This window comes from Glandiceps talaboti, chromosome 14 (genome assembly GCF_964340395.1).
Source record: "Glandiceps talaboti chromosome 14, keGlaTala1.1, whole genome shotgun sequence".
In the NCBI taxonomy this organism is placed as follows: domain Eukaryota; kingdom Metazoa; phylum Hemichordata; class Enteropneusta; family Spengelidae; genus Glandiceps; species Glandiceps talaboti.
In genome coordinates, this window is record NC_135562.1 from 10,386,913 (window position 1) to 10,405,627 (window position 18,715).

General features: G+C 36.4%; 1 protein-coding gene across 1 annotated transcript in view; it reads left to right on the top strand.

The window, feature by feature from the left end:
- Positions 1 to 229: 229 nt before the first annotated feature.
- The window catches only part of LOC144445177 (glutamate receptor ionotropic, kainate 2-like), a 60,811-nt gene continuing 42,325 nt past the window's right edge, over positions 230 to 18,715 (top strand). The window contains exon 1 of the mRNA XM_078134719.1: positions 230 to 587. Coding sequence (XP_077990845.1) covers positions 506 to 587 — 82 coding nt within the window. The 5' untranslated portion in view covers positions 230 to 505. The remainder of the gene's footprint in view (positions 588 to 18,715) is intronic.

The window sequence follows — 18,715 nt, forward strand, 5'->3', positions numbered from 1 at the left end:
TCTGTCTGTCTGTCTGTCTGTCTGTCTGTCTGTCTGTCTGTCTGTCTGTCTCTGTCTCGCTGTCTCTTTCTTTCTCTGTTTCTGTGAAAAACAAACCCATTCAAATAAGTGCGCCCTCATTCAACGTCACATCAAATTATCATTATTTGCATAGGTAAAATAAGATACCATCACCTTTCACCGCCACCCCTATATATTATCACTGACGGTAACGAGATTAAACAGTCGCAATTGCCGCGATGGCAGGAGACAACACTTCATGGGGAAAATTATGTACCGAAAGTTAAACGTGATATACATAGCCTGCCACTAGGGGGATCAAAAGCTGGCGATTTAGTCCGTTATAAACCGACGTGAATGAATTATTCAGATACTGTGAACGAGTAGCAGCCACTGGAGGGAGACCAGCTGACAGCGTGAGGGTTAACTCCTTTAACGATGTCAACGTGAGACCCATAAGTATTTCAACAGAACGATTCAATGTTACTTGAACAGAGCTGTAGCTATGGAGTTCGGCAAATATATCTTATTGGTTTTTATACTGATTCACTATTGCCATGGAGAAGTACCTAGCCAAGTCTATATAGGTATGTAGATTCTTTATATTGCTACTAGGTGGATATTTCCGTGCAATTCAATCGAACGAATGTATAGTTATTTTGGCTTTCAGTGAACACGACAACTGAACGGTTGGGATCCATTGTGGCCGCACCGTTGCAGATTTCTGCTTTGTATATTTGGATGTTGTAAAATGGATTTCAAAATACATATTTTCAATCAGCGTGCTGTTAAAGCGCACAATGCCGGTAACATGTTGTAGGAATTACTAGTACATGCATAACCCCATCGCAGGTGTCCAAAACCTACACGCAAACGTACTGTTTAGAACAATATGCACGTATATGAAGTGGTTTCCACTCATCCATGCAGCTACAAAATATAACATACAAAACACTGTCGTTAAAAAAACCTCACAGTCTTTACTTCAAATAGCGAACAGATCGAATGTATATAGAACATTCTAAAAAAACTAACAGTTTTGTGTTGTTTATACCCGAAGACACTTCAATTTAAATGCAATATCCGCGAAGTAAACAATGAAACCAAACCAAGCGTCAATGAATATCAAAGCTATATCAACCTATAATAATTTTCATACTTGTGGGTTATGAAGTTGTGCGTATTGAATGAATAACGAAATGGAACAATTGGGTGACTAACTATAATTTTAGGTGGACGATTATCTTGCGATTCACCTTGTTTAATAAAAACTTGGATGCCAAACAAGATAAACATAGCGTTAGTACATAGGTAGATGCTTGCTTGTTAGAAAACCTTGTTAAAATTGTAAGTAGCATTCTAAAAACATTAACTAAAATACGTGAAAATATAGTTGTTGGTGACGTAATGTATGTTTATCAGAGCGTTACATACGGACACGCACGATTCATTTGGAGTGAATGTGATCTCAGTGATGTGAGACGGGCTTATGGACATGTGGTTTTTATACGTTTTACTAGTATATTACAATGGGACTCCATGATCTACACAAAACATAAATAAATGCCAGACAATAAGCCCAAACAGAAAGTCGGTCGCAGGTCATGTGACATGAATGTATGCTTTTACAAAAACAAGGTACATGTACTATTCCTACGTGTTTTGACTTCCACAATGAAATATACGCAATTTTGTCACATGTCAATTTCGTTAACAAGTGGCGAGATGAAAGACAATCATTGGTTATTGCAAACATGATAAGAGTTCGTGTGAAGTGTTCAGAATATCAATATCACCACTTAGGCCTACACTTTGTGGAATAACCGTTTCTGGTGTATAGAGTCGGTATGCTTGTGTAAATATATGAATTTTAATAATTCAACAGATGTGGCCTTCATTAGGATATATTGGCAATAGAACACATCAAGCTCACAATTAATACCACCAAGCTGCTGTCTGCATTGTTGTATATATATATATATATATATAGTAGAACTGAACAACAAACAATTGTTATTAGATGACAAAGCGTAGCATATACTGTAATCTCTATCTAAGCTTATTGATGGATAGCATATAGCACTGCAGATATCTAGAGTGTCCATTCAAACGTAACATATTGAAACTCTCCACGCTTACGTTATTGCCTTGTCTGACTCATCAGCCGGCTAACTTTGCCAATAAATGATTTACACAGGAGGCTGTCCGATGTGTACGTGTATTACCTTGCCACAGGGGAGGGGGGGGGGGGCTGTTGGTGGCAAAGTGTGAACCTTGACAACTGCAGATGGCTATAGTCGTCAATAAAAACTACAGGTGTAGAGAGGATTGTAGATGTAGGTGATAGAGTTGTATACAACGTAAGGGGTATGAATTGAAGAACTACATACGAAAGGGTTCGAATATAAAAACAGGATTCACAGAAAGTGCAGGAAAATAATTCCTGTGATATTCAACAATAACAGAAATTTGGAAGTAAACGTACGGATTAGGAAGAGTTGTATGAACCTCCAGAATTTGGAAGTGGGCGTGATTGGGTCAAACTACAGGTGGGCAGTTTTAATTTATTAATATTCAAAGTCGATGGATGCTGGGTGTATCATGACACCACTCTGTTTAAAGACATTGACCCTATCAGTGGTACAGTCCGGAAGACACCGGAAAAAACAGCAGGGAACTTAGGGATTTAAAAGCATTACATTTACAAGAGGGAATATAATATGGATAATGATAGTAATTGGGGGAATATACAAGGAATATGTACTTAGATTGTAAGAAGGCAAATTGGGAATGGGAAACGATCATTACGATTGCAGGGAATACGGATTAATGGGAATACTACCTAGACAGTGAGGAATCGTGATAACAGATATCCTTGTCAACTATATGGATTCATCTTTCCGTCTGGATTAGTTTGATGAATATGTTTTTTATTCAGTAAAATGTGTGTAATAACCTCATATGATATGAGATAATATAGCATAACATAACATGACACGGCATAACATGACATAGTATAACATAGTGTAACATAGCATAGCATAGCATAGCATGACATAACATAACATTTCATAACACAACATAACAACATGGCACAACGTTACATAATATAATGTAATGTAATGTAATATACTATGATATAATATAGTGTACTGTGCTGTACTGTAGTGTAGTGTAGTGTACTGTCTGTATTGCACCGTACTGTCTGTACTGTACTACACTGTACTGTCTGTACTGTACTGCATTATACTGTGCTGTATTATACTGTGCTGTGCTGTACTGTACTATATGTACTACACTGCACTGTACTGTGATGTAGTGCAGTGTAGTGTAGTGGTATAGTGTAGTGAAGTGGTATAGTGTAGTGTAGTGTAGTGTAGTGTAGTGTAGTGTAGTGTCGTGTCGTGTCGTGTCGTGTCGTGTACTGTAGTGTACTGTAATGTAACAACACAATAAACTAGAAAGGAATGAATGCGTATCATAACTTACGATTGAAGTGGAAAATAAAAACAATAATATAATATGATATGGTTTATATGGTATAATGCAAATCAGAATAATATTATGGGATAAAATGTAATAAATAAAACAATCCACGCTATCTCTAAATTTTCATTACAGCCAGCAAGTAGGAAAGAAATTACCTACTTCCTAGGAAATTAGACCATGAATTTCATGAATAGAATCCATCTCGAATTAATTTTGGGGAAAAACAATGCAAAAGACGAAAATAATCCACAGGAAAAAGCACAAATGTTCATCTTCTTAGTTGTCTGTGATTCTGTGAAGTTTCTTAAGGTTTGCTCTCTCAAGTTGTCCGTTTTTAGAAACGACAGTCTGACAGTCCTCAGGTGTGGATTTGTTAGTAGACGGTATGAAATATTCATCGCATTCAGTGCAACCACTTAGCCAAAGGACCCATCTACATATTAACGACAGTTGACGATATTCTTTACCAATGTTTAGTGACATTACTAAAGACCAGTAGTAGACTGCGTGCAGGGGTATAACACTTTATGGTTCAGCTGGCAGCAGGGGATCCGGTTCAAATGTCTACGAACCATTCTCTGATAATAGGAACCTACTTATATTTTTATTGCACATATCTATAAATATATACATACCATCACTATTTATCCTTCAATTAGTTACATCGTTAAAGAGGTTGATAAATGTGACTACGACGCTGGCATGAGTGTGACCTTTCATCATTCAAGATGATTGCCATACACACGTTGGTTGGTCGTTGACTTACTGCTGAAACAACGAATGCAAACTTAACAGTAATCGCATCGTCGTAAACCACAGCCGTCCCAAACGCGCCGTAAAAGGCTTTAGGGGAGAGCCATTTGATTTCGGGGGGGGGGGGATTGTCGGCAGGTGAAGGAGAAAAAAATTGATCCCGTAATGGCTTGAGAAAAAAAATTGTTCCAACAGACAGAAGTAAAAAAAAAATTGTTGCGATGTACTGAAATCAGCAAAATTTGGGAATCCGATTCTCCCATTTTCTCTGGAGGCGCTAATATTTTCAATATTTGTGATGTTGGATGGGGGGGGGGGGGTTCAGATATGTAGGTATAGTTATGAACCGCACGTTACAAAATTGGTAACCGAGAAAAAAAATTTGCATAGCTTCTGCATATGGAAAAAATAATTTGATGCAGGACTGACAATAGAAAAAAATGCTGTCACAGTGATGGGAAAAAAATTGCTGCCATATCCACTTCCTCCACCCCCAAGAAATAAAATGGTTCTCCCCTTATCTCGCAGTGTCGCGGAAGAAATAACAACTGTGGTTTGTGAGAATGGGTAATCTTAACCTATCAACCGTTCACGCTTCAGTAGTTCTCTCTGCGAGTGCAAGTTTTTCGTGTCGGGGCATGGAAACCAAAATTCCACCACCAACAGCCCAATTGTTCCAAATCATAATTAACCATCCGATAAGTTACTAATATCATATGATCTCCTTGGTGACAAATTAGCTATGAAATGGGCAGACCTTAGCTTTCTATTTAGTGTCATTGGTTACCCACTCCGATTTACACATACTTCCTTATTTTACGTCACCATAACAAATCAAAACAAAAACATGGACGTGTTACAGATTTATTCCACGGGCTTTAAGGATACAAAACCGTTATGTCATGTACAAAAAAGTTAATATTTTGATTTTTTTTAATTCCACAAATGCTTCAGCTATAACGGCTAATGATAAATTACTATTCAAATTTACAGAATTGGTGTAGTTTCTGTATATACAGATGCACAAAGCATGTAAGAAAGAATTGTTTCTGGTCAGCGCACGTATCACTTAAATACCCTCGCGTCGGTATGTTGTGTGACTGTTTGTTTGTCCAGCCCATGCAGTCTGCAGATCCGTGGAGAAACACAAAAATAACCCTCCCTACCTCAGTGAAGACAACTGCAGATCCAATCATGAACAAGTAAATGACATCTGCCCCACATACACACTTGCTCTAAAGTACTAAATAAAAAGAACAGTACCTGCCATAAATAGTAGATTGAATGACAGATTTGTAGAGAATAAACAAAAAGAAATCCGCGTCGTCGCACCATTTTAGACAAACTTACATCGTGATTGATATGTCTGTCTATAAAACGTAATAAATTAAATCTAAACGCATATCCTCTATAGTGTCCATGGTGTCAGTATTGTAGCTGACCTCTCGTCCCTATTTTTCTAAAAAAAACCCACTCTAATAACGAGTCATACCTGATTCGTAGAGAACACTTCATATTGTGGATGACACTTATTTTTTTTTTATTAAAGGGACACAAATCTAGGTTTGTACGTTTTATATGACGTAGTACATGCTACAGATAGCAAAGCTACTCGCAGTACTCTTCTTACTTCAGTCAGGGACGTATAAACAGCGGGAGTCGGTTTATACGTCCCTGCTTCAGTATCATTTGTGAAGCCTGCTACATACACACACACAGACACACACACACACACACACACACACACACACACATACATACATACATACATACATACATATAACTTAGAAACATTAATCTAATGACGTAATTTATCATACGTATAAAAAAATGTCAATTGGAAATCTCAAATATGCAAATAACGATTTGAACAATACCAGAAGACAATAACTGTAATGTCATAAAAAGACATTAACATTATAGGAAGTGTTGTTTATGTATTTTCACTCGATAGAAAAAAAAAGAAAAAAAAAGAAAAAAAAGAGTAGAAAGTGTGTAAACTCAATTTGTGCCACTTTAAAGCGCCCCTTCCATTTTAAGCTTATAGTGTCCATAGTGTAACGTGAACTCACATTGTTCAGTGTGTTTAGATTACCCATGTGTCCAATCTGGTATATATATACATATATATACATAATATATATACAGTACATTTAATGGCTTTATCTATATTTAAAATCTAGATTAACCAAAAAAGTAAGGACAAGCTTAAAATAAAAAGGTGTGAAATAATCTGATGGGTAATTTTCACCGAGGAGCGATCGACTCGGCACCACTGATGACATTTTAATTACTATGTGATCCCTATAGACATACAGCAGATGGTTGTACATCTCTTCCTATTGTGCCAGCCAAATTGGGTTAGAGTCATTTAAAGCGATTCAAATGACTTCGTGCAACAAAACACATCCCCATTCCAATATCCTAGTTACCATGGTAACCAGTTCGTAGTATTGATAGTCAATGTTTAATAACTTTGCGTGGAAATTAACCACACAGTCGGATGCAGACACTGAACGTAGCGATGTATTTGGGTCAAAGGTCAGATTGCTAAGAGTAATCGCTAACAAGTGTGTTTTTATTGAATACAATAGTAACACGTGTAAATGCATGTCTTTCATTCTTACAGTCCTTTCACTTACTGACCTTCAAACATGTCAACAATGACTATTGTTATACGCATTCTATTTCTAGTATCACATGATAATATAGTTGTTATAATATTTCATGGGGTCATTGATATCATAAAGCGGGTGTTCATATTTCCCTGGTACGTAACACATACCTGTAAGCAAGGTTCATATTTCAGATTTTTCGAGCTATTATTTTGCTATTGTCTTGACAGGGGTTATGACATGGAACATATAATATTTGTTAATATATTAAATCAGAGAGAGAGAGAGAGAGAGAGAGAGAGAGAGAGAGAGAGAGAGAGAGAGAGAGAGAGAGAGAGAGAGAGAGAGAGAGAGAGAGAGAGAGAGAGAGAGAGAGAGAGAGAGAGAGAGAGAGAGAGAGAGAGAGAGAGAGAGAGAGAGAGAGAATGTTTGCCCCTTGTTAGCTGTATTTATTTTTTATATCAGAATGGGCTATCAAAGATACCTAAACATCCTAAACAATGTATGTATGTATGTATGTATGTATGTATGTATGTATGTATGTATGTATGTATGTATGTATGTATGTATGTATGTATGGCCTGTTCAAATTGACCTTTATAGATTGGCCTGTTTGTATGTATACTCGAACAATACAGCTAGTGAGAATAGAAAACAATTGTATCGTTTCCCTTTATTCAAATCATTTGTAGGAAACATTTATGCGGATGAAAAATGAAATAAAAAGTATGACCATCCAACTCTGTAGACATGACAGACATTTTAAATCGCTGATGACACAAAACATCTGATGTGTTCTTAGAAAGTCCAATGCACCCGTCGATGTGTTAGAACTACGGTAAAACTAAAACGAAGACAGCCGAAATTATCTTTCACTGTACCATGATCCATCATGTGCTATCATACGTGAGTGGACAGCAGTGGCGTAGTGATTTATAACAAACTGAAAATGTAACAAGTATGTAGACACTTAAGTGAAAGATATGAGAAAGTCCAGGGACGTGAAATGTATTGAAACCCCGTGACATTTGCACTGTGCACGTTTTATCGACCAATCTATCTAGACAAGGTTCTGCTGTCTGGATGCAGTTCGATATTTTGTCATCAAAATGCTTTCACCTTAAGCAACCAGGACTATAAGTTAAAACAATCAAATTGGCACAGTATACAGCAATGACTGTTAATGACTGCACTTTTCAATTGCGTGTTACCTATAACCCCCGGGGCCTATAACACGTCATCACGCAATAAGCGAATCCGAACAAAAATTGTTGTAAAAATATAATATATAAACATTTCGTAATACCTAGAACACGTTTTGTGATAACATAATGTTTTTAAATGTAATTTCATACGTACAAAAGGAAAGGTTATTCTCACTTATACAATACCATGGCGAATGTTAGTTTTGAAAGACCTAGTGTGTATCGCTGTGTTTGCTGTATGTCTACTCCAGAGACGTACAATGCTATCATCCAGGTCTAGATTCACACTGTAATCGTATTCCTGTCTGTTACGAAATGTTTAATAGGAATATTTAACATGGTTTATAGAAATCTAAAGTCGTGTTTGTAAATATTTACTCCTTTAACGATTCCGTATACAACTAAAATAACAAATGGAATTTGGAGTTGGCTAATGTTTTTGGATTGGTGTAAATGAACACTGTCAATGTCATCACAATGACATGTTTCTGTAGGTTTCTGTTGTTTGTACTTTCTCAACGCCAACCGTGTTGAGTAGAGGGTTTCCAATAACTACCAACTACCATACCAACAGACAGACAGACAGACAGACAGACAGACGTACAGACAGACAGACAGAAAAGAACAGAGGGAGAGACAGATCTAGACAGACAGATGGACAGACTGACAGCCAGCCAGCCAGCCAGCCAGCCAGTCAGTCAGTCAGTCGGTCAGACAGACAGACAGACAGACAGACAGACAGACAGACTGGCAGAGAGACATGCAGAACTGCAGAAACAGAGGGAGAGGTATACATACATACATACATACATACATACATACATACGTACGTACGTACGTACGTACATACGTACATACGTACATACATACATACATACACACATACTGAAAGACAAACATACAGACAGACAGACAGACGGACGGACAGACAGACAGACAGACAGACAGACAGACAGACAGACAGACAGACACACAGACATTTTAATGTTAGCAGTTATTTAAATTTTTCATTTCACTAATACAATATGTTGTACAGGTAATCAAACAATGGATATATTACGGAAATTACACATTCAATATTCATCTTAATTTCAATGTGAATTTCCCTAAAGTAAGTATGTCGGTTGAAATACAAGATGCAGAATCGAAATAATAGCTGAGATGATAGCCAGACTGTACTAGTTAATGAAATCCAATACCAATCATGATCTTTGATCTTTGCGACGTTTCTCCTGAGACTAACCTTTGATGTAAAGCTCTCAAACTAACTTTACTCGAAAACCCGTGACAACGAATATGAAGAGAAAATTATAAAATCGCACAATATCTATCCCTGGGGCTACGGAAACGTTGCCATGGGATCCGATAGATTTGATCTCGTCATTTCAATCCTCCATAGGCCATTAGACTGTGAAGTATAAATACCCCATCAATTTTACGAAGAGTGATAGGAGAGTGCTCTTTAGGTGAACTTACGTGAACACTAGGATGGTACAAATACTTCAGTGGTCTGACTTGTGACCACACAATGCCAACCATTGGGATTGCCTGGTCACTCCATTGGGAGCAATATCTACAAAACACACCGAATCATTGACTTGGATAATCATGGGAAATCCTAACATATTCCTTGTATTCCCAGTGGGAAAAAACCTTCTAGAAAGTGTTAGAAAAAACTGCTAAGTTGATGATTGGCTTCTAAAGTCTAATGGGAGAATTTGGTAGGTAATTTTAAAACACAGAGGATTAAGTAGATGTGTTGTAGTCATGGTAACAGACAGCATGCCTTCACAATAGCTTGTTCACACTGAAGTGGAAAACGCGTTCAACCATGCTTCCCTTCACTATTTGACATTGGCAAATTTCCAAGGCCATGTTCAAACCTTTCTCTTTCTGAGTGTTTGTCACAGTGTTGCAATCTGAAAGTATATGTTCCAATGCTGCCACTTGAAAAAAAAAATTTGCTGCAGTGTTGCCATATGAAAGTATTTGCCACACTGTTGCAATGTGAAAGTATTTGCCAGTGTTGACACATGGAAATATTTGTCACAGTGTGGCCATGTAAAGGCATTTGCCACAATGTTGCCACATAGAAGTATTTGTTACAGTGTTGCCATATGAAGTATAATATATTTTACCATGGGATTGTCACATGAAAGTATTTGCTAGTTTTGATATATGAATGCATTTGCAACCGTGACAGTGTTGTCACTTGCTTTCGCGGAGTTAACAGGCCAATATATTTGTTTTGGGTAAAGGAATAACAATGTCAAAAGCAAACAAATACAGTTTCTAATACAAACTGATTTATACTATGTATCTTTGTTGTTTGAAAACAGAGGGAATAGAGGAACCCAAAATCAAATTGATCAATGTGAAATAAAGGACAAAAAGTTGAATCTCTACAAAATAGTGATTTGTTTCTTTAAACGACCAGAAATCTTATTTGTTTGTATTTAGGTCATCAAAACAATTTGTATAACATGACGTATAGGTAGATTTTTAGAGGAAAGATTATTATTTCATAGAAATACATTAAGGTAGAATCCATCGTAGTGACATCATGATTCATTTCATAGCATATTATATTACTGTTGAAGTGCGAATAGTCTACGATCAAATCAATATGTGTCTCAAGTATGCATTTGATTTGATATTATATATGCATCATATCTGACTTATTGTCATCATGCATTATATGGACAGACGTTGAAACCAAATGACACATTTCTTGTACTTCAACCTGTCTTTATATGTACTGGTGAAAACCAATTCAAATCTGTGCTTAGGTATCTTAATGGGTTTGGCCATATTGGTATGCTATCCACGTCGTACTCTGCGAATGAATGGTTTAACAACTGTTCTATAACATCCCCTACACAATGGGAATCATAAACATTTAATACACATAGGTTATTAGAAACGTTACAAGTTACACAAACCACAGAACTGGAAATAAAATGGAGTTATTTGGTTTGATTTAGTTTATGGTAAAATAACTTGCATGAATTAAAACTGTATTTATTTGTTACTAACTAGCATTCCGGTTGATATACCTTGATGTCACGCTGATAACACCATGACTCATAAAACAAAATGGACACATTTTTCACAAAGGAGACTAATATATTTCAGGACTGGCTATTGTATAGTGGTAGCTAATATAATCAAAGATACGAACCATATTGCCTCTTTTTCTTTTCTTTTCTTGTGTGTGTGTGTGTGTGTGTGTGTGTGTGTGTGTGTGTGTGTGTGTGTCTGGCTCTCTCTCTCTGTCTCTCTCTCTCTGTCTCTCTCTCTCTCTCTCTCTCTCTCTCTCTCTCTCTCTCTCTCTCTCTCTCTCTCTCTCTCTCTCTCTCTCCCTCCATGGTTTAATGTATTAATAGACACTATCCTGTTCCATGTCGTCACCCCTGTCAAGTAAATAGCAAAATAATAAGTCAAAAAATAACATTACGTCATTCTACAAATCATTGAACTTCCCAAATGATTCACAATATCAGGAGGCGCCAATTTTCATCACATCATTACCAGTGAGACACGTACGGATGTCAAAGTTTATCAACTGTCAATGAATACAAAGACTACTTGAATCTTCGGTTTGGTTTGCACCTCAGTGGGTCTGTTAAAGATGATGTCAAATACAACATAACCTTTCTGAACTTACCCAACCCCTAAGCCAATCCACAAACTTTCTTTTTTGAACTTATCGAACTTCTAAGCCAATCCACAAACTTTCTTTTTTCAAAGTTTCTATTAAAAGCTAAATTTTCCAGATATATGGGGAAAAAATCCCACTGGAAAAGGACAGTTATTACTATAAAATAATATCTACCCGAAAGAACTCGTTCAAGAATGAATAGGTTTAGTTTGTTCAAAGTTAACAACATTTTATTTAAAGTGGCTCTGTATGTTCATGCGCTTCATTCATATTCGTGTGTCGTAAAACACGAAAACTAGTACAGGAAATGTGACTTATAAGCCACTTAAAAGTAATTCTTGATATTCCTTAGTTTCCTTTTATTGGTTAAAAAGATATTGAATACCGACACACAGACTATAAAGATCAATTTCAGACATCTGCTCGTTCGATGGCAAATACTCGTGGAGTTGTATATGCCATTCCAGATTGCAAATAGGAAATTGAATTCAGCGCCCTCGCCCAAATTGGGGGTATCATCACCTCATCGTACCGTTTCTTAAGAGTTTTGTCTTTTTGGTATTCTGTAGAAGTGTAAATCAGGGATGTTTTTCGTATTGTTCTAACATCGAGGAAAGCAGTAGTGCTTTATGATTAACCAAATAACTTATACCATGTATACCCCCAAGGCACACACAGACAGGAAGTAGAGCGCCACCATGGCAAATTTTGGAAAGGCCTATTGCTTCTACTATCGGAATCCGTAACTGCAAATAGCGGTATCATTATTGCAACACGAGCTGAAAGTTACATGAATAATTACTATAGGTAAGGAATCCTAGGTATTCATTAGATTTCTTTTATTTGTTGAAAAATATCATGAATACTGAAGCATAGAGTACAAAGATAAAATGCAGACCTCAGTTCGTTCGATGACAAATGCAAAGTGACGTTGTAATGTTTCTACTATCAGAATCCATGACTGCAAATAGCGGTATCATTATTGCAACACGAGTTGTCAGCTGTAAGCTTATGAATAATTATTTGACAATCAGGAAGAAACCCCGACTTGATGAAATTTTACAGAAAACCAATCTACTGCAGATAGCGGTTGGAGCTTTTGTACAGATTAAAATGCCCTATAAATGGTCTGAAGCAATCTTCCCAATACAAATGTCAAATGCCACATGTATAATAATGTTGCATTTATACAGCACGCAAGACAGGGTAGTATCAATATAAAACGTCTGTTTTCAATAATGGCGGGACGTCTTACAGTAGAGATGGCCGATAAGAGCGAGAAATAAACACCCTCACAAAATTATGTATTTTTTAAATTTTTTATTTTATTTATTTTTTTAAATAGAAAAGCGAATTCTAAGTTTCATCACCAATGTCATGCCCTTTCATCTTCCCTGACATAATGCTGGTATGTTGCATACTACAGATATGCAAATTAAGTTCACGTGTGTGTGTATTGTCCCATATTTCCACTGAAGCGTGTCATACTAGTATGTCATTCTGTTATAATGAGAGTACAATAACAAGGAATATGATGATAACAGGACACTAACATTTTATTGCAATATGCATAATTGAACACCTATACACATGAACCCTGTCCGATATCAACGCATTGGACGTTATTTCCATCGACTCTTTCTGATTAAGGAACATTCATTTATTACTGCAAAGTCAAATATAATGACGTTTCCAATGTTTTGACCCTAAACGCTGGCCACTATATTATCTTTAAGTCAACACTTTTGCTAGATGTGATAAATATCTCAACTTTTTCTTTTCTTTTTTTACACGAAGCAATAGCCTTGGAGTGTAATTGATGTGACTCTTTCCACAATGTAAATTATTAACAAGATACAACAAAAGATAATATACTAGTCGTCACTATTGCAAATACATCCAGAGTGTAATTGGCGAATTTTTGGATGCACAATAAATTTCGTTTATTTACGGAAAGAACGAAGTCACATGATTGCTATTCTGGTTACTTATAAAGAATGTCAGTAGTCTTAAAAGACATTCATTGTATAAGACTTGAATTAATTAAACAAAACAAAAAAAAAACAAAACAAAACAAAACAAAACAAATAATGAAATACAATTAAAACGGTCGTTTGCCCCTGGGAATCGGATGGTAAACTGGTGAACATAGGAAGGGCGGATAACAACCTGATTTGAAGACGTAAACGATTAGAGTAAGGCGTTATGTTTATTATTAATATTTTCCACACTCCGCGTGAACATTTTGACACACACACACACACACACACACACACACACACACAGATATATATATATATATATACTATATATATATATATATATATATATATATATATATATATATATATATATATATATATATATATATATATTAGTATATATATATATCGCTTACATCTCTAGTATCTCAATTTAGTCAAGGCATGACAGTGGGCAACATATGCGACAAATATCCTGGATACTCCTAATGAAATAATGGCAATTTTGGGGCATGTAATAATAGATACAGTTGATAATATCTATATGATGGTACATACATGATATTACATGACATGTGACTAAGTTGAATATGCGACAAGAAGTGAAGTGTCTACGTGTTGTATTCTGACTATGACCACATGCTCTGTAGACTTACGAGTTGCTATTAATATCATACCATTCTACCAATTAAGTTCTCGTGACCTTTATACAGTCATGTATAATGAAGATGTTTCAATGTATACTAAATATCTCTATATATAGTCAATATATGAGCATTAAATAATTCAAAAGGGTTAAAGTTCAATGCAATGTGTAATGATACATTCATTTAATTTAACTCCTGCATAATTGAAAAGCCAAGGAGAACTAACTTAAGGAGGTCCGCTCGTTTCATTTTAACCATAGATTCCAAACGAAACTTTACATGTGTATAGAATATATACTAAATGTGAAAAGAAGAAAGGGGGTCACCATATTTCCTAGAAATTAGAAATCGCCAAAAATTGGTAAAAATCACCAAAATCTAAAAATTCATAAATGCACACATTCTGAAATCCATGCATATTTTGTCAATATGTTTAGCTTAGTCGTTTTTTTCATTCCATTTTGTTGCCCCACTAATAGACTTCAATAATTTTGTCAAATTATAATATCGTCTGTTTTGTGTTATGTTGAGAGTCTATAAATAGAACATTTTGTTCAAAATGTTGTATCTATAGAGAATTGGACGAAATCTACTAAAATTAACTTCAGATTCTTATCTAAACTCTGTGTGACGGGTAATTGTAGCTTTGTGTATACAGCAAATAGATAAAAACATATGGTCACCATATTATTTTTCATCCCACAAACCGAAACCCCCATATTCCACCTGTAAAAAGTGTTGTTTAGGCTAGGCGCGTGCATACGGCATAAGTCGTGATTGACCTTTGACCTTATTATGCCGTCATAGTATAGCTCGTCTTGTTCTATGCTACTTTGACAAGTTTCATCACAATCGTACAAAAAAGTAGAATAAAGAATACTTACCATGTCACCAATTCATTGCATAGAGCGAAACATTTCAATGATTGTTTCTCATGCTATTCGATCGTCGCTCACATTTGCAATGATCAGCAGTATACAGCTTCGATTCGCTTTTCGGTTTCTTTTCTTTGGCGAAATGATTAAGAAATGCTTCTTTTTTTTTAATCAGTAGAATTTATTTTTGTATTTTCAATAAGGACTGTTGTTGGGATTTGACGTTTTGTCAATAAATCGTCACATGCATTATTGATTACATGTTAATTTCTTTGCATACATTTAATCTGATTATTTTTTACCCAAAAGACCTGGAAAGAATCACCGTTTTGAGAAACTGAGAGTAATGTAGTCAGCAACAGACGTTAAGCTTCTATACTTTGACTTTATTGAATTACAAAACATTTATCATGGTAGTAATAGTCGTTTGATTGAATTGAAATGTCTAACGTTTTACTGAGTATCATTTGGAACATGTGGAGATGTGTGTACACGGTAGTGTTTTCGCCGTGTATGCTCTGTGGGTTTTATGCGTATGTCTCTGGGAACTAAATAGAACGCACATTTTACGGCAATACACGTACCTACTTTTACATCATAATAGTCATTATTTCTTCTATATGTGATGACAACTAAATCTTATTTTAAAAAAACACAGTTGAAAAATGTCTTTCCGTGAACCAAATAATTTGACAGAAAACTAGTTTAATATTTCGTTCCTACTAAAAGCGTCCATTCTCACAAACCAGAGCTGATGTTTCTTCAGTGACACTGCCTTTTGACGGTGCGTCTTGAACGGTGCCGTAAAAGAGGCTGTAGTTTACGACGATGACTGCGTCATGCGCAGAACAATTTGCAATGCAAAACGTGCGCACGTTATTAGTATACAATAGACACCGGTGGAAAGATAAACAACAAGGCGGAGCCGCGTTGTTTATCCTTCCACCGGTGTCTATTGTACTTATGCCCGACAAGTTCACAGGATGGCAGGATTAGTCCATCTCACCCTTGCTAGACTAGATTAAGATAAAGTACACACTGTCTCACCCCTTGCCACGCTAGGTGATTATAATAACTGAGATAAAAATGTACACATTCGGGTGAGGACACACACAGCATGCAGTGTTCACGGCGAAGAAATAAGCCATACAACATTCACAAGCCCTGATATGACTGAACAACGAGATGTGTCTTATATTATATAGTGTAGCTCATCTGAAGATCTGTGTAAAATTCTTTTTTTAAATGTTTACCGTTTCTTTTGAATGGTAACAGTTGTGCCCTTCATCCTTAAACCCTTACTGTGCAGTCACTACTCCATTCATGGTACAGTAGTATGACTTATTTTTAATACTACTCGCCACAACTATTTTTCTCCGTAATTAAGTTCTCCTCGTAATTTTGGCAAATTATTTTGGTCCGGGTCGTACTCTTGCATTTCATTCTTGAGACCATGGAGGCTCCCCTTCTATACTTCCATGTGCAGGCATATGGTTTCTGACTTTGCCGGACTGGTTTTACTTGAACTACAAAGGTCAACCCAATTCACACCTTCTAAGTCCCCCTTTGTCTTACACTATCCAATACTGATAAGACTTCAGCGGCAACTCAGACAAGGAGGTGGTTATAACCCGCTACACAAACTTTAATATTAGCTCCGGTAGAGGACTGCTAATCCCGTACATGTCAAACAATGTGTCAACATTATGACAGATAAAGGGCATAAGTAGTCATAACGCACACATTAATAATTAAAGAAACACCAAGAACATAAGGACATAAGTATTATAACATTGCCATTTGTTGAAACAAAGTTAAGCCGACACACATTTTAATGATAAATGACTGAGGTGTAGCAGTAGGGGTTATAGTAATTGTTGTGTTACATCCGCCAGACATTGACACAGCTGTTGGCAACACCATAAACATATCACAATAGAGTTACTAAATACACGGGGCAAGCTACACCTTGAAACGGGCTTGTTGTGTTTTTTTCTGTACGGACGTCGTGTGTCTGATGTGACGATTTTCTCCATAGTCACAAAAAGATTGTGTATTTAGATAAGACACATGTTGAAATAAAGTTTTCCCCTGTATTTTATGTATGTATGTATGTATGTATGTATGTATGTATGTATGTATGTATGTATGTATGTATGTATGTATGTATGTATGTATGTATGTATGTTCGTACGTACGTACGTACGTACGTACGTCGGTAGGTAGGTAGGTGTGTGTGTGTGTGTGTGTGTGTGTGTGTGTGTGTGTGTAATGTGAACAGGAGGACAGAAAGTGATCTTGGTATCGTTTATCGATTATGCAAATGAGGTGAATGACATCCAAGTCACGTTCAAGAATGTGTAGGCTGTCTATCCTTCAATGTCCATGAATATACTTGTCACCAAAAAAACTGACTCACACCCAATCACAGTCTACGTTCTATCCTTATATGGATATCATGGACACATTCAGAGTATCCAAATTGCTCTATCCGTATATGGACATGGAAGGTCCACTCACAGTCAGTATTATATGCCCATATATGGGCTTGGAACATCCGCTCAGAGTATAGGACATTGGAAGGTCCAATTACAGTCAGAAGCCTAATGGACGACCATGTCCGTCATGTGAAGTTCACTCAATGTATACATTCCTGTATCCCTGTCCTTATATGGACATGAAAGGTCTTCCCCTTCCGCTCCTTGAAAGTTTTGAAATTCAATGACTAAAAAAATAGTGCTATCTGGTGTTATGTTAACATGTCAAGGTGATAACAATACCCTTTCCTGATCACAATTGAAATTTAAAATTCAGAAAACTAACATTAAGAAAAATCCTCAAAGTCTTGTCTTGAGTTGGTCAACAAATCCCCCCCCCCCACTTTTGTCCTGCGACAAGTTTTTCTTTCGAAAATCCTCCAGCCTCCCCCCAAAATCAAATGGTTTACCCCTTGCGTGGACTCTCCGTGTACTCTAGTATATGACAATGCTGTGAATTTCATAAATCGATGGGCTAACAACAGAACTAAGACATAATCTTTGGAAAAAATGTAACAAACGAAACCCAAAAAGTCATCGAAACCCAAAAAGTCAAAAAAGACGAGTCATCGTATTCAGCTTTCATCATGTGACAATCTCTGAAAAGAGCCATTCTGGTGACGTCACTGTACCTAAGTTTACTTTCACCGAGATGAAATATTCCGATAAGGATAATTGAAATATCTGAGTTAATGTTTATTGACGTCAATGCCACGATCGAAATTTAGGTTAAATAATTGGCCTCATATGATATATTGATCAATCTTCAATGAATTACACCCCATGAACACATTTAGAGAGATATGCTTGAGTTGTGTGCCTAATTTGCCAAACGCTTTGTATCTGTAATACTGATACACAGTGAACTTTGACCTCCGATTACCATACAAATATACTGCACAGCACAAATACTACATTTAGAAATATTCACGTCTGGCAGCACAATTGCGG